This window comes from Myotis nattereri (assembly GCF_964212035.1).
Source record: "Myotis nattereri genome assembly, chromosome: 6".
NCBI classification, from domain to species: Eukaryota; Metazoa; Chordata; class Mammalia; order Chiroptera; family Vespertilionidae; genus Myotis; species Myotis nattereri.
The window spans coordinates 9,391,902-9,413,603 of NC_138081.1; the positions used below are offsets into that span (position 1 = coordinate 9,391,902).

Sequence of the window (21,702 nt, forward strand, 5' to 3'; positions counted from 1 at the left end):
AGGATGCATTTTTTGGCCAAGAGTTTTCTACTTGGGAAACTACTTTGAAAGATGGGGGAGGGGAGAGCACGTAGATCAACCTCAAATTGAAATGGGAGTTTACTATCACCGTAGGACTCCTTCCTGGCCACACGGAAAAAGCCAACTGAACACATACAACTTACCAATGAGCATCTCATACATGATCACGCCAAGCGACCACCAGTCACAGAGCTTGTTGTACCCGGTCTGCATGAACACCTCGGGAGCAATGTAGTCAGGCGTCCCTACTGTGGAGAAGGCCTGAAACACGTACCACACGTCAGGGAGGCCCAGCAGGAAGGAGGGTGCCAGAGTTCTGTGCTACAGACCAGAGGCCCCAGCACCATCTACTAGGGCAGGGGTGGGGAACGTCCGGCCCACAGGCCATGTAAGGCCCATGAAATCATTTGGTCTGGGCCTGCCAAGGCATTAGGGGTGACTTAATTAAATGTTTGACCAAAGACAGCAGGCTAACTTTTAAGTTGATCATTGTGTATGGCCTGTGAATGAGGTTATAAATATCCAAGTGGCCCCTGGTCTACAGCTGCCCACAAACCAAACATGCAGGAAGGCCTCGCTGCTTAATGGCAAACCTGATTTGCCAGAGCACTTCCAAAATGAACACTAAAGCTGTCAGTGAGGTGAGGGACCCAAAGCCTACTAGTGCCTGTCGTGACAGGTACCTATGACAACTAGTCATAATTTACTGAGCATCCAGGAAGTGCCAGGCGCTGTACTTCTTACATGCTTATGAGACTATTTAGTCCTGACAAAACTGAGCAAAGAGGACTTTATTAATCCAATTTTGCAGATAAAAAAAAAAAATCTGACGCTCAAAATGGCTTTGCCCAAGGTCTCAGAACGAGTTAAGTGGCAGAGTGCAGCTTGGAAATTCTCTTGCTCCAAACCATGCCTCTTCCCACTATATCCATTCTTTGATTTGAGAAAATCATAAAGGGAAGTTTTATTATTAAAAGCTAAAGGTATATCCTATAGGTCAAAGGTTTATAAATGTCTATTTACCAAACTTAACTATTTCTATGACTAGTTGTGAGAGGAGTGTTTATAAATGCAAGGAATCTCGTCTCGTGCCCCAGACTGCAGTCCTGGGGGAGCACAGCCACGCCTGCCAGTGTGCTCGGCACCGGAGCCGGACCAGCTGGAAGGCTCCATGCGAGGTGCTTTCCTATCACATAGTTTCCAACATTAAAAGTACAGCTGTGTTGGTTTTTAAAAGTATTTATTGTGAAATACTGCAAACATACAGAAACAAAACACAAACAACACACATGTAATTATTACCCATCTTAAAGAGAGGTTAAATAATCTGCCATATTTGTTTTAGATCATTTGTCTTTTTTTTTTTTAAGTGAAATTAAAGAAAGACTAAAGCCAGATCCCCCGTCCCTCCCTCCACTAAAGTTAAAACCACCCTGAAGTTGCTTGCTATGCTGGTATGAATATTCTGCCAGTGACATATTACTTCCTGTATATTTCAACTTTTAATAAAGGATTTCACACCGATCTGTATTTTACAAGGCTTGCTTGTTTTACTCCAATTATACACAAGATTAATTTACGTAATTCTTTCACTCATTTTACTACTATATACTTTTTCATTACACAAATGTCATGGTGTTGTTTTTTTATTCATTCTCCCATAAATGGACACTTATATTGCTTCCAATGTTTCACTATAACAAAAACACCTGAATGAACATTCTTGTATCACTTCCTGGGCACTTGTGCAAAGATTTCACTAGAGAATGTGAGAGAAATAGTATCACTGGCCTTCTACTTAATTAGCCGTCTTCCAATTGTCCTTCCATGTGGTTATGCCCATCTCATCACCCCAGGGGGGAGGAGCTCCTGTTTCATATCTCACCCACACCTGGCTCTGTTGAACGTTTCAATTTTTACCAATCTGATGAATATGATATGGAGCTCACTGTTTTAATCTGCATTTCCCTTATTTTCAGTAAGGTTGAGTGCATATTCCTATGTTAATTAGCCATTAAGGTCTTTTTTTTTTCCTGTGAATTCCTTGGAGTTCAGATCCTTTGCCCATTAGTTTTTTTTTTTTTTTAGTTGCATTATCTTTTTTTCTTATTTATTCAGAGGAATTTTAAAAATAAATCCAGGGCATTAATCCTGATTCAGGACATTAATCCTTTATAGTTTCACATATTGCAAATATCTTCTCCCAGTTGGAGGCTTACCATTTATTGATTTTTTTTAAAATGATGCAATATTTGTCCATACCAAAACTGTGTAGTTATTGAATTATAAAGCATAATAATGAAAACAAATACTCACGAGTTCAACTGAAAAAACAAAATATTACCAATACCATTAAAACTAAAAGTGTACTCATCCCATTTCACCCCATCCTCGGGCTCTCCTAAACTCTATATGCTCAATTTTATGTTTATCATTCCTCTGCTTTTAAAAAGAAATTTAATTTTTTGCCGTGTGTCTCTCTAAATCATTTTTAGTTTTGTTTCTGAGCTTTGTAAAAACAGCATCATTCTACATGCAGCCTTCTGCTATTTGATTTGTCCTCTGAATGTTTTGTTTCTAAAATTGATCTGTGATATCACATGTAGCTGTAGTTCAGTTATTTTCACTGCTGTAAAATATTCTATTCCAGAATGTAACCATTTTCCTGTAGATGGACAAGAACCACTGAGTAATTTCCATGGTTTGGGGTTTGTTTTTTTGCTGTTATGAAAATGCAATAAACGTTCTTTGGCGTGTCTCCTGGTTTACAGGTACAAGCATTTCTCCAAGGCACATGACTAGGGGTGGAATGGCTGGGCTGCAGGATATGCACGTGAATTGCAAGACAATTCCAAAGTAGTTGGGCCACATGACTTATCTGCTCCTTTATGTCTTTCAACATACAGAAGGTTGTGTTTTTTATAAGCAGTAAAATAAAACACTTTCTTTATGATTTGTACTTCTTTTATGATATTTGAGAAGTCTTTCTTTACTCTGAGGTTATAAAGATACAAGTATTTGCTTCGAAAATTGTCAAAGTTTTACTTTTCATCTACAATTTATTTTGTCTATACCGTAAGACAGAAATCCACTTATTCCACATACATAATTGCACAGTATTTTCTTTAACTATACATATTAAATAACATAAATGCCAGTTTTATTTTGTTTTAAAGCTTGAAGTCTAAAATATGGATTGGGCCCCAAGAAGAAACCCTTCAATTTAGGGACTAGATTTATTCCAGCAAAGCTGACTATTAAGTAAACCTTATTTGTTCAAAGATTTCTATTAAGAAACCAGAGATCTATTGCCACAGGAAAAGAATTACTTCAAGATACTAAGGCATTAAAAGACTCCTGCAGTTATAAAATACAGCCAGCAGCAGGCACAGCCCTGTGATACACGCGGCTGTGACTAGAACCCAGCCTCAGGAGCTCACTCTCCTTTTAACAAACTAGTCGAAGGACTGCCCCCTTCCCACACTTTTGTCTGTTTTCCATACTAAGCTCTTAATACCTCAGATCTGTCTCCTTTTCCTTTTTGGTCTCTGGATATTTTCAGTGTTAATTAGAGCTGTACTTTTAAGAGCTTTGTCAGTTGTTAATAGTCATTTTCAAACACGGCATGTTCTAACTTACTATTTCATTTAGGATTTTGGGGAAAATAAAGCAATTTCACTTCCTACTCAAACACTTCAATAACTTCTACACTAAAAAAATAAATACATTAGCAAAGATCAGATGCCTAGATGCACTTCAACTCTTACCTCTGTGGTTAATAACTTAAAGCTGACTCATACCTATTTCCTAATCAGTTACTAGGCCTAAGGTTACCCAAGACCACAAAGCTATTTAAAACATTACAATATAATTTAAGTAGCCAAGGAGTGATCCTTAAACCTCTACTTTATTCAGTGATTCTCAATGGACTGAAAAGTAACAGACTGACGAATCCCAGATGGAAGGCAGGGTGGGTGGGAACCTGTCTGCCTACATGCATAACCCTTGGACACAGACAGTAGGGTGGTGAAGGCCTGGGGCAGGAGCGGGCTGCAAGGGGTCGGTCAATGGGGGTGGGGGAAAGGGGACATATGTAATATTTCAACAATAAAGATTTTTAAAAAGAAAAAGAACAGTAATAGGGTGGGTGAGCAATATGATAGGCTTAACCTAGAGCAGTAAATCTACATTAAGCATTAACTCATATTAACCTCCTGTTCGGTTCTGGCTGAATGGGATGGCCTATGACAGGTCAAAAGCGCAGGGTTAATTGACCCTGTGAAGACTGAGAAGTAGTTTTATTTTCTTCAAGTTATCAAAATTGATAATACGAGGATGACTTTAATACATTTCCATTTCTACCACAGAAAAAACAAAAAGGTCAGAACATTAAGCACAGCATGAGAACCTTAGTTTACTAAGATTTTTAAAAACTACACAACATTTGAACTATTAAAGGACAGTGAATTCCAAATACAGCAACAGTGGGCTCCCCTTCCTTACAGACCTGTAAGTGGGTCCTAGTAAGCCTGACATGGCCCTCTGTGCGTGTCAAAGAGCATTAAGCCCGTCTCAAAGTATAACTTAAGGTACTTAAGCTTAATTAACCCAAAAATAAGTATTAGTACAGCGGCCAAAGGTTAAATGTTGGCTTGCTTTTATTTAAAAAATTAAAAATCAAAGAAGATTCCTTACCTTTTGTTAGCTTCCAAAACATAGGTAAATGTCAATGTCCCAATTAACGCAGAAACTTTTGTTAAGAAATAGTCTCAACCTTCATTGCATAGGGCAATCACCCAGAGTCCTTTTGAAAATCAGATACCCAAACTCTATACCCGAAACTAAGTCAACCAGAATCTCTGGGGTGCACCCAGACACAGTATGTTCTGAAGTTCCAGGTGACCCTGATGTGCAGCCAAGGTAAGATCTGCTCTACGGAGAGACACAACAGAAGCACCTGGCCAGATCTGTTTCGACGCTCCCTAACCCTCAACAAGCTATGCAAAGTTTTTAACCACATACAGAATTTAGACATTTAAAGAATATCAGAGTTCCTAAGCAATAGAGACTACGATGTCACTAACTACCCCTGATTATCAAAGATTAATTCCAGTTACTGTGTCTCCAAAAGTATTTGGGTTAAGTTACTGCCTCTCCCAAGGCCCAGGTTTAACATAAAAATCATAATACGCAGAAAACATAGTCTGAGCCCACATACGGGCCTCAAGTAAATTTTTTTTAAAAAGCAAGCCTTCCTTTGATTCTTTTTCAAACAATTCTACAGGCTTCCATTTTCACATCACATGACTAGTGACCTACTAAGTCAGTCATTAAAAACACTATAGAGAACTCTAATTCAGTATTTTACCAAGAAATTTGGCTGAAAACCAGGACCCAGCCCACCTGCCAAGTTACTATTGTATCTGTATACGTCACAAGCAGAAGTGCCACCATGTCTATGGAATACGCACGCATGCTCATCACTCCTAGTTGGTCACAGCCTCCCACTGCTGCTGCTCTTGCTTTCTCATAGCCAGCTTTTAGTTCAGCTCTACCATCGTCAACCTCATTTGCTGCAGGTTTCTAGCAAAGCCTAAGTATGCAGTGATTCACATTTCTATGAATTTCCCAATAACTAGACAGTAGGACATGTACACTGCACTTCAAATATAAACTAATGAATCAGAATAAAAGCTTGCTAATAGCAACATTTCACTGGTGAATTTGTATCATTTAAATAACTTCCTACATACGATAAAGATAAATCCAATGTTATTTTTTAAGCCTGTGACACATAATTTTATGTGTATTTGCTCAAATATCTATAAAGTAAGTAATAAGCATTTCCCTTAAATTTCTCTCCAATTTTAAACACCTGGTTCTTTTTCCTACCACAAAATAGAAAAGGGTGGAGCAGGTAAATCGAGGAGTAATGACTTGCTGAAGTGAATCAAAATTTTAGAAGTTTGTGAACCATTATTGTCTAAAGCTCTGGGTAGATATATGTGCTTAGTTTCATTTTGAGAGACCTGGAGCTTAAATATGACCCCTTTACCGTCATAACAATAGGGAAATGGTGGGCTAGGAAAGAAAGGGGTTGTCACCAATGTAAAGGTCAGAATGAGGTCATCTACTGAAAATGACACAACCGAAACAACCTAGTATCATCTGCTTCCAAATGACAACAGCACGCTATTAAGGTCATCTGAAAAGCAAGGGATAGATGTGCTGCAAATTTATGTGCATATTTATCAAATGCAAATTTATGTGCATATTTTTTAACATATTCATACTTGGCTTGTAGCATTTAAGAAGCTACAGAGATTACTTACTAGCTGACGTCTATTTCTTTTCCAGGTTTCTGCTTTCCTTTTGGAATTCATGTTCTGGAAAGCTAAAAGTAGAGAAAACAAGTTCTATTCAAAGTCAGACAGGAATGTTTACTACTTTTTTAGGCTCTGGTCCAAACCACATGAGCCCAAAAGTCTGCCAACACATCAGTAACTTTGGATGACACATTTCCCAGCAAGCATTTGTTCAAAGAATCACACAATGAGATCAAACAGCACTTCTACATGCATCATGTGGCTACAGAGAGCACAGCCTTGATCAGAACTACAGGGAATTTCATCAGAATTACCGGAAATTCAGTCTCATCAGAAGCAAAGGTCCCAAAATGGACCTAAAACATTTACAATTTCTCAAAATTACCATCAAATTTCCAAGAGCAGTAATTGTTAATCAGAGATTCCAGGGTTTATAATACATTATTTGATATAAGCTCTCTAAGATGAACTGTAGCTTTACTATATAATTTCAGTGGTTTGATTGATAGTGAAAGTAACACTCATAAAGATAAATTTCTTTCTGCCATGACAGAAAGGAGCATGTAGGATAAATCTGTTCTGGAACTGTTCCCAGGACTTCCTCCTCTACTGCCCCAAATTCCTCCCCAGGAACCTGCTCATAGAGCTCCAAAGCAAGCTCTTTACGACATCTGTCTGAACACACTGGGGACACTTCTCTGGCCTCACTACACAAGTACAAGTCATTTCACTCTCTAAAGCAGGGGTGGGCAAACTTTTTGACTCGAGGGCCACAATGGGTTCTTAAACTGGACCGGAGGGCCGGAACAAAAGCATGGATGGAGTGTTTGTGTGAACTAATATAAATTCAAAGTAAACATCATTACATAAAAGGGTATGGTCTTTTTTTTTCAATAGTTTTATTCATTTCAAAGGGGCCGGATCCGGCCCACGGGCTGTAGTTTGCCTACGGCTGCTCTAAAGGCTCCAAGGGCTCTCACTGGTTTGGCTCAGTGGATAGAGCGTCGGCTTGCGGACTGAAGGGTCCCAGGTTTGATTCCAGTCAAGGGCACATACCTCGGTTGGAGGCTCCTCCCTGGTCCAGGCCCTGCTCGGGGCTTGTGCAGGAGGCAACCAATCGATGTGTTTCTCTCATATCGATGTTTCTGTCTTTCACTCTCTCTTCTAACCTCTCTAAAAAGTCAATGGAAAAATATCCTCGGGATTAAAAAAAAAAAAGACTCAAAGGGAGGCTCTCCTAATCTGTCCTGCATGTTCTGGTTACCAGGGGACCAGCTCCTCTAGGCCCAGTTAGGGAATAAAAAGGCTAACGTCACTGTTAACACTTACTGAAATCACTGGGAAGGCTGTGGTTCAAATTCCTATAAAATTCTGTCCTGTGTGCTTTCTTCAGGCCCGTGCAAAGGCCGAAATCAGAAAGTTTCACATGGCCCTGTGGGGAAGAAGAGACCACGGATGAGCGTTCGTGGATGCGGAACACAGCAGTGTCCTCGTAAGATCACCCCAAGTTCTATTACACTAATAAAAGTATTTTCAATTTTGCATATTGTCTTTATTTTTGTCTAAATATGAATGTTTAAACATAGCTGAACCCTCGATAGCATCTAAAGAGAATTTCACTTCATATATATATATATATGTATATATATATATATATATATATAGTCTTAGAAATTACCATTTTAATGTTTACAGATAATACTCAAATGACTTAGTACACCGCTGCTTCCCTAACATCCCCCTCATACTTTTGCTCACTTCACCCCCAATTCTTTCCTCTCACTGCAATGTGGACTACAAGCACCCCGGTGCTGTCTCATGCATACCTCTGAGGCCACACTTCCCAGACTCAGAGTTGTTAAATGGCTCGCTGGTGACATGGCAGAACCGAAACCAGAAATCAACAAGCTCTTTCTCTGCCAACCAGGATTGGCTCACCTCTGCACCCGACCCATCTGGAAAAGGGGACAATGACATCTGCCTGGCAGGAACGATGAGAATTAACGCACACAAGGCTCCTAACTTGGTGCCTGGCACAACTAGCCCTAAGAAAGAGGCAGGTGTTCTTGAGTGGTTAAATTTCAAGTAGAGGAGGTAAGCCCAAAAATAGGGGAGGGAATCCGGGTGCTCAGCGATCTGCGCTGCTCAAGGTCACACACTTAGAAGTGGCGTGGCCGTCTGAGCCCCGATGACTTCAACGTGTGTGGTCACTCCATGATGTCACCTTCCTTCAGGCCCCAACACACAATTTCCCAGGGGACAGGCTACAGCAGCCCTGCTCAGAGGGTCAGGTTTTATTTTGTTTTGTTTTTAAAATCCCGGCTGGCATGGCTCAGGGGTTGGGTGTCCACCTTGAATCAGGACACAGTTCCATTCTGTCAGGACACATGCCTGGGTTGCTGCCTCGATCCCAAGTGTGGGGTGTGCAGGAGGCAACCAGTCCATGATTCTCTCTCTTCATTGATGTTTCTGTCTTTCTCTCCTTCTCCCTTCCTCTCTGAAATCAGTATGGGGGGGCGGGGGTAGAAATTAACCCCATTAGGGTTGTGTGTGTGTGTAACACTGCCAAACAAAGACAGCTTTGAGCCTATTAACCTGATATCTTTGTTTTCAGATCTGCAAATAACTTGTTCTACAAGTCAAGGAACAGAGTTTAATTCGTAGTTCTCATAATTACATGTTTCACCTGGACACCTCTAAGAAAAGAGTGTGTCTTAAAGAGCAGTGCCTGGAGCAAATGTTATGCAAGCCTACATTTTTCAGAGAATTCTGTAGCTATTCTGAGTATACAGCAGAAACTCAAAACTGCTACATTTTCAATTCAACAAACTATATGGCTGAACACACAAATGAGCTTGCTTGTGAGAACATTTATTCTACAAGTCTGGGCTAGCATATTACAGAGAGCAAATGCGCCCCTAGCAGGGCCCTCCATGCCTCCTCAGCTAGATTCAGTCCCTAAGATTTAGCCTTCAACGTTTGCTGAACCTTTACATAGACGACAGGGTACAACTACGCCAGCACTAAGGCATCGGCGGTACAGGACCAGTGCCTGTGAACCCAAGACCAAGGAAGTAGGGCCAGTGCCTTATTAAAAATATATCTGGACTTAATGACACAGAAAAATATTCTCATATACATTAGCATTTTAAATACCAAGAATACCAAGCTATTTACTTTGAGGATCTAATTGTATAGAAATTATTGACACAAACAGAAAAGATACTGAAGCTATTATACCAAAATAGTGCTTATCTTTGAACAACGAGATTATCAGTACTTTTCTTCTTCGTAACTCTCTGCATTGCTCAAATTCCTACTGTGTATTGCATTATTCTTATAATGAAGGAAGAGCTACTAACCAGAAGAAATTATCTGACAAATCTCCTGCCCTTTTGAAACAGAAAGATAAGGGTTTTTAAAGAAAACAATTCCGGTTCTTTAGCACAGCAAGAAAGTTATAAATTTACTTTTCTACTTAAAACAATTACACGTAACAGAACAGAAGGCAGGAACTTTGGAGCGTCTCTTGATCAATATGTTCACTTTACAGAAAAGTGAGGCCAGAGGTGGAGAGACTTCCAAGGAGGACCCAGCAACCACCCAGCACAGGGGGTTCTCTGCGGATTTGCTGTGAGTTTAAGAACCAAGCAAGTGAGCTCGTTTGCATGTCTAATGATAAGTATAAGAAGACCATTACAGGGGCTGAGCAGCCTCCTTTTTTTTTTTTTTTAATATATTTTTAATTGATTTTTTACAGAGAGGAAAGGAGAGAGATAGAGAGTTAGAAACATCGATGAGAGAGAAACATCGATCAGCCGCCTCCTGCACACCTCCTACTGGGGATGTGCCCGCAACCCAGGTACATGCCCTTGACCGGAATTGAACCTGGGACCTTTCAGTCTGCAGCTCTATCCACTGAGCCAAACTGGTTTCGGCATGAGCAGCCTCTTAAAGAGAGGGCATAAGATCTGGAATCTAAACTTGTGACGAAGTGTTGTGGTGGTTGCTGTTGTGCCTCACTTCCCAGTTTGTGGCTGGGTGCCTCAACTGATGAGGGTGCCCGACAGAGGGGTTCTCAGTAAGTGATGCATCGATGTAAGTATCTGCTGAGGAAAGATGATGATCTTCGGCTTTATTACAAAATAACGTTCTAAATCAATTTTACTCTTAATCATTTTCAAAATGTCCTTTATTTTTAAAATAAACATTCAATCAAATAACAGAATCATGCCCTGGCCAAGTAGCTCAGTTGGTTAGAACATCATCCCGATATGCCAAGGTTGTGGGTTCAATCCCCAGTCAGGGCACATACAAGAATCAACCAATGAATGCATAAATAAGTAGGACAATAAATCCATGTTTCTCTCTCAAATCAATAAATAAAATTCTTTAAAAAATTATAGAATCATAAACCTTTCAGAGAAAGAAGGTAACAGCAAACGTACCTGTTTTTGTTTTTTAAAAAAGAGAGGCCCAGCCAGTGTGGCTCAGTGGTTGAGCATCGACCTATGAACCAGGAGGTCACAGTTCAATTTCCAATCAGGCTCATGTCTGGGTTGCAGGCTTAGTCCCCAGTAGGGGGTGTGCAGGAGGCAGCCAATCAATGATTCTCTCTCATCACTGCTGTTTCTCTCTCTCTCTCTCTCTCTCTCTCTCTCTCTCTCTCTCTCTCTCTCCCTTCCTCTCTGAAATAAAGATGTATTTTAAAAGAAAGACAGAGAGAGAAACATACAAGGTAGTCCACAGCTTCCCTACAGTGACTGCCACGGCAGTGCAGGTGTTAAAGCAGAGGCTGCTCAGATTGGTAAATACACCTGAGTCATGCTGCTACCATCCGCCCCACCCCCACCGTGGTACCTTGCTGTCCAGGAGAAGGTTGTCTGGTTTGATGTCTCTGTGGATGAATCCAAGCTGGTGAATGGAGTCTATGGCTAACACTGTCTCTGCTATATAAAACTGAGTCTCCTCCTCTGTCAAAGTATCCTTTTTCATCAGGAGGGTCATCATGTCCCCTGTAAACAAGAAGATACAAAACCACCACACACACACAGCGCATGAGTAAGCCAGTTTCAGGTGTGCCTGCCCTCCCACCTGCCAACATAAGGCTTCTGCTGTGTTCCAGGGCCTGACACACACTACCACTATGGCAGAAACAGCAAGTCGTTTCTACAGGTAAAGTTCACCGCACGGGAGCAAAGCACTTCCGCCTAAGCTAACTGATGCTTGCCACCGAGCTATGGTTTCCCCTTTACTTTGAGAGAAAAAGAAAACTTCTCTCACATTAAAAAAAAAAAACAAAGTAAATTTGCTTATGATAAATTTTTGAACTGGGAATAAAAGCTACTTCACTTTTAACTTCGCACAAATATCTGCAAGCTTCTCTAGGACCAAATGGCATTTCCACATGGGATGCATTGCCATTGTTACAGAGAAAGGTAACACTGGGGAGGCTGGAAACAAGCTCTCCAACTTCTACTTTCAAAGGCAGCAAAGTGCGTGTCCGCAGAAGCTAAAGTGAACATCTCCACAGAGACAGTGCGAGAGTTGCCTCCCCAAAGTGCACAGTGATCATCTCCCATAATCAGGGGGTTTTTTCGTCCAGTGTTTTATTGTATTTAAATATACACTAATATGCTTTATGCAATTTTTACAACACAGCATCAATAGTTCAGCAATTAAAGGTAACCTCCTTGTTTTCTGCAAAGTCAAAATTTAATCCTTTCTGCTTAATACCAGCAACATAAAATGGCAAAACAAAGATTCTGGTCCTAACTGAACGGTTAGACAAAAGCAAAGCAAACATGTATAAGTAGTTAAAGCTTAGAGAAACAGGAAAGGTTCAGTTTAGATCTCATAAAAAGCCATCTATGTTAGAAAATAGGGGAAAGAGAAAGAAACCTGGTGTTAACAGAGCATCATGCTGCTTTTTAAATTTCATTTCATTTATAACTTTTGGGGAACTTTAAATTCTTAGAGAAAAGTGGGTATTTTACCCCCAGGCAAAAAATAATCAAACCTTTTATTAACATGCTCTCTTTTTTGACCCAAGACTTGAAAAATATGAATCCCTACGCACTCCTGGCAGCCACACATTCAGTCTGGAGACACACTAGTGGCACACGGATACTGTCCTCAGTCCAGCTCTGAGGTAGCCGCATGGCCTGACACTGGCCCAGGAGAGAAGCCAACGGCCTCCCCTGGGGAGCCTGTCCAGATCAGAGAGCTCAGGCCAGATGGTCTATGGCTCTGTAGGCCAGCTCCACCCAGGCAAAGGGCAGGGTCCAGGAGACATGGGAGGCTATGGGAGATTGTGCAGGTGAGGCCTGGGGAGCACATGTCCAGGGGCTGGTGACTATTTAACAATTGGCATCTAAATAATAGAGTTTGTCCTCACGCTATCAGTCTCTTTTCTCACCTTCATCAATTGTTAATAAAAAAAATTACTGATGACCCTAGATCTAACTAAAGGTTGTCATAAGATCAAAAGGTTATGCCACAATAGTTGCTCTGCTGTAGAACAAAAAAAGAAAAACTTTTCTTTTTTCCCCACCCGTCTGCTCACAGTTCATCTGCTCGCTGGGGACAGACTGTGTTTCCCAGAAGAAATGGTATGCCCTGCTCTGGGTTTGTTTGGAGCTGCCTCGGGAGATACACATGCTGAGTTACATAAACTTAAAATTTCAGAAATGAGAAATTGGAGCTGGCTACTAATACAGGTAATGAGAAATTCACTCCTTATTAATATGTTATAGAAAAGGAAACAAAAGAATTGAAGCAAAGAATGTTATAGTTTCAATTTTTTCACTTAGGTAACTGATTATACATGATTCCCATTGACAGGAGAGCAGGCAGAGTCCCTAGTTTATTCCTATATATTTAGAAGAAAAAGAAAGAAATGTCCATCTGAAATCATGAGAATGAATGAGGAGGTTACTTTTATGGCACTAAGAATTGTAGAAAGGCACCAGCACAAGACAGGTTATTGACTTCCTTTACAGACCTAAAAAAGATAGAGAAAGTAACTTTGTGAGCACGGATTAGAAAGGAGGGTTAATTGAGGTGAGAAAGAAACCACAGAACAAAAAGGAAAAATGACCTTTCATCGTCAAGTAATTACCTCCAGGCAGGAACTCCATGATTAGGTAGAGGTTTAGCTTATCCTGAAAACTATAGAACATTTTCACAACCCACAAACTGTCTGCCTCCACTAGAATGTCACGCTCCGCACGAATGTGGCCAACCTGGAGGTATATGCATTTGATTAATGACAAGACTTGCTCTGCTTTATTAGACTGTATATTTGTTTAAACAATTTAAATACTATTTTGAGTATTAAATTGTGATGATGCAAAAGATCTAATTTATACTTAGGCAAACCTACTAACTCAAAATTGACAACATTAGACTTGAAGATATTTGATAATGAAAAATTAAGTGATGAAAGTTTTTTAAAATGGCAAAATGAATGGCTGTAATGCAAATGGCAACTTTAACAGTGCTAAAAATCAACCCTCTGATTAATCACAATTACTATGATTTTGCATCTTCTTGTTCTAACACAGTAGTCCCTCCTTACCGGAGAGGGATACTTTCCAAGACCCCGCGTGGATGCCTGAAACCAAGGACAGCATGGAACCTCATATATGCTATGCTTTCACACTGATGATAAAGCTTAACTTGTAAATTAGGCACAGTAAGAGATTAACAACAACTAATCATAAAATAGAACAATTATAACAATATCTGTGATAAAACTTATGTGAATATGGTCTCTCACCAAATATCCTATCGCACTGTACTCACCTTTTCACTTAAAGGAAGCGCTTTACGGCTTCTCTGTGGCATACCTGACTGCCAGCATCACTACTCTTATGCTTAGGGCCATTCTACAAGCCCTGCTACACCACATCAGTCCGTCGCATCACCGAGACGGCTACTCGGTGGCTAACAGCACAGCGTAGACACACGGGCAAAGGCAGGTTCATATGCCAGGCAGATGGAGCAGGATGGTGCAAGATGACATCACACTACTCAGAACGGTGCTCAACTTAAAATGTATAAAGTGTTTATTTTTGGAACTTTCCATTTAATGTTTTCAGACCACAGCTGACCACAGGTAACTGAAACCACGGAAAGTGAAACTGCAGATAAGGGGGCGACTAATGTAATCTTTTATGATAAAGGTAGGTCTCAAGATGAGACTCTCTAAACAAGTCCTGGTCCAGGTGTGCAAAGGTATCGGCAATGATGGTGCCCTGGCTGACCATTCTAGAACACTATGATACCACAGCATGTAGGGCGCTGCTATACACAGAGGATGTGCTCGATAAATTCTTACTGAACTGAAATATAAGAACACCTACGGGAAGTTTTAGGTTCAGATTTATGACATTTCCCGTTTCCTGCTCTTACTGAAATATCTAGCTAAGGAGACCAAGTTGCCGAAGGTTTGGGAGAACTGGAATTCATTAAAATAATGTTTTATTATGAAATTTGCCTTATCTAATTTAATATATAATAGTAATCAAAACAGTGCTTCATATTATCAAATCCCACCCCCTCGCCTCTTATGTAAGTGTCACAAGATGCAAAGTTGGGTTGAATAAGGTTTAAATTTATTAACCCAGTCCAAGCCTTGAGGAGATATTTTGGTCTTAACATGCCACAGGGCTTGGTTTACAGTGAGTTCAGAGGCAAAGATGTATCAAGGTTCACAAACTGGCCCTCCTATTGGCAAACTCACACAGTGTTCTATATGCTTGTCTGTTTTATTGGAATGTCTTTAGCAAAGCCAGGCACTCTTCCCTATGGACACAAATCCTCCCCCTCTCTCCTGTCTGACACCTCTCCTGCTCATTCTTCCCTGCTAACTCCCAGGGGCCTGAAGGCAATTGAGTTTACTTACTATTTGAGTTTTCAATTGCTACTAAAATTGTTCAAGACATTTTTAAATAGCAGAAAACATACATTTTTACATCTCACTTGCAGCATGAGGGTGGGAAAATGGAACACAGGGTGATAAGGAGCAGTGCTATGAGTCACGACAATGCCCGGTAAAGCTACTGCCTTTGCTCAGCTTCAAAAAGGACCAAAGCTTTCAGAAAACACTAATGCCACTTGCTGAACAGCAGCCGTGGCTTTGACAGTCATTACCAGACACAAAGACAGTACCAAGCAGCCCTCACCTGCCTCTGCTCCCCTGGCTCCTGCTAAGGCTACTCCCTGCTGCAGAGCGCCGCTCGCCTTGGGGGACAGAAGGTGACTACAACATTCCCTGTGTGTCGAGGGGAAAGCTACAGTCACTGGGAGCTCCCCTTGCCCTTCTCTCCTGGGGCTGAATCGGCAGCTAGGACCTCAAGATCTAGGAGTGGAGTCAGGTGGATAGAGGGTAATGGACAGAAGAGCCAGAGGTGCAACTCCCACCAGAGGTTCCCCTTCCCCTGCTCCTTAAATATTTAATGAGATGCTACCTGGGCACTAGGAAAGCAGAGACACAAGTCAGTCTTCTATCCGATGCTAACACTAGACTTGGCGTCACAATTGGAGGATTTCCTTTTGTGCTGGGAGAGAAACATGAAGAAACTGGCTAAATGCTGGTCTCTTATCCTTTAGTATTTATTTCCCAGGTAGCAAAACTGTCCATCCTGTGGGACAGAATAACAGTCTGAATTCTCAGTGGGCAGCTCTAATTCTTGCTCAGTTTGGTAAAAGCAAACAAAAACCTTTTCCTCTGAATAAGGCACCTACCTATGCCTGCAAAAAGGTAGGCTCTGAGCCTAAACTTTGCCAGCCACACTCAAAAGTGATGGCCTTGCACTGGTCTACTTCCATCCGACCCAGTATAACCAGATGCTCCTCCTTCAGGATGGCTAGCTAGGGAGAGCCTGGGCCAATGACTTTAACTTACCACCCTGAGGTCAAACCTTAGGGTAGCGGTTCTCAACCTGTGGGTCGCGACCCCTTTGGCGGTCGAACGACCCTTTCACAGGGGTCGCCTAAGACCATCCTGCATATCAGAATTTACATTACGATTCATAACAGTAGCAACATTACAGTTATGGAGTAGCAACAAAAATAATTTTATGGCCGAAACCGGTTTGGCTCAGTGGATGGAGCGTTGGCCTGCGGACTGAAAGGTCCCGGGTTCGATTCCGGTCAAGGGCATGTACCTGGGTTGCGGGCATATCCCCAGTGGGAGATGTGCAGGAGGCAGCTGATCGATGTTTCTCTCTCATCGATGTTTCTAACTCTCTATCTCTCTCCCTTCCTCTCTGTAAAAAATCAATAAAATATATTTTAAAAAAAAAATAATTTTATGGTTGAGTCACAACATGAGGAACTGTATTTAAAGGGCCTATTCCTTAGGGAGTTAGGTCCAACGGGAAGATGGACTCAAATCCTAATTCTAACCAACACTTTCTTTCCTTTCATGTAGAAACACTTTAGCAATTAATTCTGAAGAAGGTAGTCTTTGAGAAAATGGTTGACAGTGTCTGGATCATCTCTGTCACCAGGCTACGGAACTGGCACATGCTAAGAAGGACTAACAAATGAGAATATGATGTGCGTTCTTTAAAATGTTAACTGAATGTGAATTATTTGATAAAGAGGGGCTTTGAGCCTTGGGTAAACCTATGGGAAACATGTCTGGTAAAAATAAAATGCACTTGTGAAATACAAAATATTCTGACTAATCATAATACAGTTTTACAGTTTCCTTTTCAGGATCAACTGAAACTCTTTCAGTGCTTACAGCCAAACCACATACAAATTTTTAGATAAAATATAAATAGGGTGTGTGCATTTTTAATAGGTGGTGTTAGCATAAACTATAGTGTCTGAAGACTTATGCCAGGGTATTTGATACTCTCAATCGAAATTCCTGAAGTCTAAAGCTTCTGGGTAACATGAAAATTAAAGAGAAAATATAAACTCCAAGTGTAGAGCTGGGACTGAAATGAAGCCTCAGTGACTGTGCCTCCTCTGAAGAGGCAGAAAGGGCCGGGCGGGGCCGCCTCCACCCCTGCTCGTGGGCTGTGTCCGAGCTCTCCTGGTCCTCCTGCAGCACCGGGTCTTTCACGGGGTGTCTGCGGGCACCACCCACCATCATCTGTTCTTGAGCAAGCAGCTAACTTAAACTAGATTTACAGAATGTCTACAGTCTCTTTCTTAATATACTGTCCAATATTTAAAATTTATTTTGCATAAACTACTTATGTATCTTATAAATCTATTTGCAAAGTAGGCTTAGGCTTTAGAAAGTGTTCTTATTCATGAATGAAGAATCTACACCGCTCTGCCATTTACATATTTTATCAAATTCATTCAGAAAGAAGACTTCGCTTCCAGGTGAAGATAAGCTACTCTGAAGATCCAACTTTGGTGTCAGTGTACAGAATGAAGTACACAAAGTCACACTGAGATGGCAAATCCCAAATTCTAACGCCTACGCCTCAGTTCCAAGGTGTGCGCAGTTTCTCTCTCTCAGCTCCCAGTAAGGAACACGCCACCACATCAAGCATTACCTCAAAATTGGCTCATGACAAAGACAACTATGATCAACTGGGATTCACAGAGAGCAGGTGCTTCTCTAATAGGCTTTCAACTTTTAAAAGATTGCATATAACATAGAAATATTATTTGTACTTTTAAAATATATGTAACTACTACTTCTTTGTTGGATAAAAAAAGTAATACTCTACAAATATTCATACATGACAGAGTTAAAGAAAACTGTAATAAGAATATACATTTCAAATAAGCAAAAAGAACAGTTTTAGGAGACAAAAAGTTCATCAAGTAACTAAAATCCCAACTACAATTGTGCTTTACCTGCTCTTTTTCAAGCATATCTGCTTTACGGAGTATTTTCATTGCATACACATGCCCTGTATCTTTCTTCTGAACAAGCCGAACCTAAAAGTTATTAAAAGAATGCCAAGTTAGAAATTCACAATGCCAAGCAAATGCTTTCATGTGTTATAGGAAGTAATATTTAAACTGAAAAAGTATAAAAATATTTTTAAAAATCTATTTCCATTGATTTCAGAGAGGGAGGGAGAGGGAGAAAGAGATAGCAACATCAATGATGAGAGAGAATCATTGACTGGCTGCCTCCTGCATGCCCCCCACTCGGGATTGAGCCTGCAACCAGACATGTGCCCTTGACCAGGAATTGAACCATGACCTCCTGGTTCATAGGTTGATGCTCAACCACTGAGCCATGCCAGTCGGGCAAAAAGTGTAACAATTTTAATATAAGCAACTAGCAAGAACAAAGCAAAATAAAATGCTTTTTGAAGTTCCAAAATAGATATTATACACCCAGTGAAATCAGTGCTAGAAACATCTGCTTTGGCTCCCTAATAGGACAAAACGATCTAACTCAGGATCCTCACTTTCAAACTTAAGGACTCATTAAACCCGTGGCTCATGTCATGCAGTCAGCTCAGAAAACCTAAGAAAGTGATTACAGCAATGTTTAAAACAATAGCAAAAGCTCATGTGTAGGAAAAATGTCTTGAAGGAAAAAAAACTAAATATAACTAGGGAAATGGGACTTTATGCAGTTTTCCTCTCTTCTTAATTTTCCAATGTTTTTCAGAGAGAATAAATAAATCAATGAAAAGAAAATTAAGAGTCTACAAACCCCCCAAAAAACCTCTGGCAATTCCCTGCACATCCTTCCCTTCCTCTCCCAGCACATGTATGTTTTCTTCTCCCCACACCTTTCTTTTCCTGCTTGAGCCCCATGTCCCTTCCTCACTGAGCAGAAAGCAATTTAGAGGTGGTACTGTCCATTTCCCTCTCTTAAGGGCCAACAGGGATTCTGAATGCTCAGGGATCAATTTACTCTTCCATCTGTGCTTTTGAATATACACTTACATTTCCCCGAGGGTACAGGGTTGCCATACCTATTATACAAAGACTAGAGGCCCGATGCACGAAATTCGTGCAAGAATAGGCCTTCCCCTTCCCCTGGCTGCCAGCACCAGCTTCCCTCTGGCACCCGGGACCTGGGCTTCCCTCGCAGCCCTGGCTTCGTCTGGAAGGATGTCCAGTCTAATTAGCATATTACGCTTTTATTATTATAGATAATGAAACTGTGGCAACAGTTGGTCACCCACTCTGGATGTTTTCCATTAATGGAAATGACATTGCATGGGCTCATGCACACCCTCCCCACCAGACTGCTCTTGTGACCAAGCAGGATGCATCTGCAAGATTAGCTGGGACAAAGCTACATATTCTCTCAACTCTCTACCACTACCTACATAGCTCATTTCTACAAATCCTGTCCCTCAGGGCCATCTTTTTAGAGCTGTACCAGTCTGGCAGAAAAAAATATAGAGTGGAGATATGCTTTTAGCTCACTCCTGGAGAGGCAACGTGTTACATACTGGGAAAAACAAGAGCTTTAAGATCGGGAAACTTGGGCTGACTTCTGGTACCACTGGATATATGTTGCAGTGTCAATGGCTGTGACACTGCAACATATATCCCCTCTGAGTCACCTATCAGTTACTGTCATGATTACAGGAGAAAAACAATATAATAAGTATTGGTTCCCTTCTACCTTTCAACTCTCCTACATCAATATTTAAGACATCAACATCATCAGAGAAGAACAATCCGAGAGCTGGGACAGTGGAGCGGGGAAGAGGAGGCAGACAGAGCTGTGAGGGTGTGGGGCTACCCCATATTTCACTTATGTCAACAGTCATGAGCTCATGGCACATGAGAAGCTTTGAGGTGCTGTGGGCTTTCGCATTGGATAAACAGCTGTAGCTGTGGGCTTTACCTCACCAAATGCTCCTCTGCCTATTACTTTTAAGGACTCGAAATCTTCCAATCCAAGTCTTGTCCTCTTCAAACGAAGAAACTCTGTTTCCTTCCGAGCATGAGCTGATCGCCTGAGTCGTTTCTAATGTTTAAATAAAGGGGGAGAGGGGAGAGGGGGAGGAATTGAAATTCCCCAACAAAGTCATACTTGTGACTTTACCCATCTGGAAACCAGAACCACACCAGACTAAACATAATCTTCTCACCCAGGAAAGCACCACAGAAGGACCCCACTGCTCACCTCTCCCCCCTCCCCCCAGCCTTCAGATACAGAGCCACACCACACTGAACAGAGAGTGGTTGCTTCCTATCGGGACGCGTCACCAACCTCCCTCAGCCATCCACCATTCCAGCCTTTCTAATGAAGGAGGGATGACCCGCATTGTCGTTTAACCTTCGTTATAGAAAAGTGTGTGTGTTTTTCATTTCCCTCTAGGTTTTTTACACATTACAGTTCATTGTACAATCTAGTTTTCTATTATCTCTGTAAGTCTGGGGTATTTTTCACCATTTTCCTGGGTTCTGTAACTTATTTCTATTTTTGTAAGCATTTCCACTGCCATTTCAGGTCCTTGCGCAGTTATTAACTGTGCTTTCCCCACCACATCGGAGGCATTAGAGGAAAGGGCTGATCTGCCTTGAATATGATTTCAGAAGTTTGTCCCACTTCTATGGAGCCTCTTCAGTGAATTCTGTAAGTATGCTATACTGTGCTTTTTAACATTTTAAATTGGTTTCATCTCTTCCTTTTCTTGGAATTCTAAGTTAATGCTAACTGACTTGCTATGATTGCACCCGGAGAAGTTCCTCTCCTGGCTGCTTACTCGTTAAGGACGAGTGCCTCAGCCCAGAAGCACACAGCCGCCCGCGGGGCTGCTGAGCAGAGCCTTCCCCGGGCATGGGCGCTAAGACTAACAACATGCTGAACAAGATACAACCTGCCATGCTGAGTTTCAAGGGAAAACAATTCTGATTTTAATTACCTCTTCATCCTTTAGGCCTTCTTCTTCCATCACTTTTTCTAACTTCTTCTGTCTAAAAATAAATAAAGATGTGAAATAATATTTGAATGTAATTTTCTGGAAAGCGTATACAAACATAAGAATTGTTTTTTAATGACAAAAACAGGTAGATCTTAAAAGATCTCATTAAAGTAACAAATTAGTTACTAAGACAAGTGAAAAGATTCCCACTCATTAGTTCTACATTTTGAAACAGACTGTATAAGATGTTAATGCAACAATTTTATTTCGAAATGAAAAGTTCTCTTTTATTTTCCTGTCAGAACTGTATTTCCTCCTTAACAAACCACAAACAGCTGGTGTTTGATAACCTCCTATCAGGGTGTTTCTCTCCCTCTCCCCATATCTACTTCCTTTATTTTCACATCTTCTTCCTCCTCCTTGCCACAAAGAATAATAAACAACAAAGATAAAATGCAGAATTTGGATATTTAAGTAAGGTAATTGGCGGGGGGGATGGGGAGGGGGCACCTATGAGGTGAGGAGGG

General features: G+C 41.1%; 1 protein-coding gene across 1 annotated transcript in view; it reads right to left on the bottom strand.

The window, feature by feature from the left end:
* Nucleotides 1-21,702, bottom strand: part of STK38 (serine/threonine kinase 38) — a 38,702-nt gene that overhangs the window by 5,271 nt on the left and 11,729 nt on the right. Inside the window, exons 3-10 of the mRNA XM_081093911.1 lie at nucleotides 21,176-21,227; nucleotides 20,152-20,274; nucleotides 18,183-18,266; nucleotides 13,468-13,591; nucleotides 11,208-11,362; nucleotides 7,677-7,779; nucleotides 6,354-6,415; nucleotides 165-282 (exon numbers count right to left, since the gene is read on the bottom strand). Coding sequence (XP_080950037.1) covers nucleotides 165-282; nucleotides 6,354-6,415; nucleotides 7,677-7,779; nucleotides 11,208-11,362; nucleotides 13,468-13,591; nucleotides 18,183-18,266; nucleotides 20,152-20,274; nucleotides 21,176-21,227 — 821 coding nt within the window. The remainder of the gene's footprint in view (nucleotides 1-164; nucleotides 283-6,353; nucleotides 6,416-7,676; nucleotides 7,780-11,207; nucleotides 11,363-13,467; nucleotides 13,592-18,182; nucleotides 18,267-20,151; nucleotides 20,275-21,175; nucleotides 21,228-21,702) is intronic.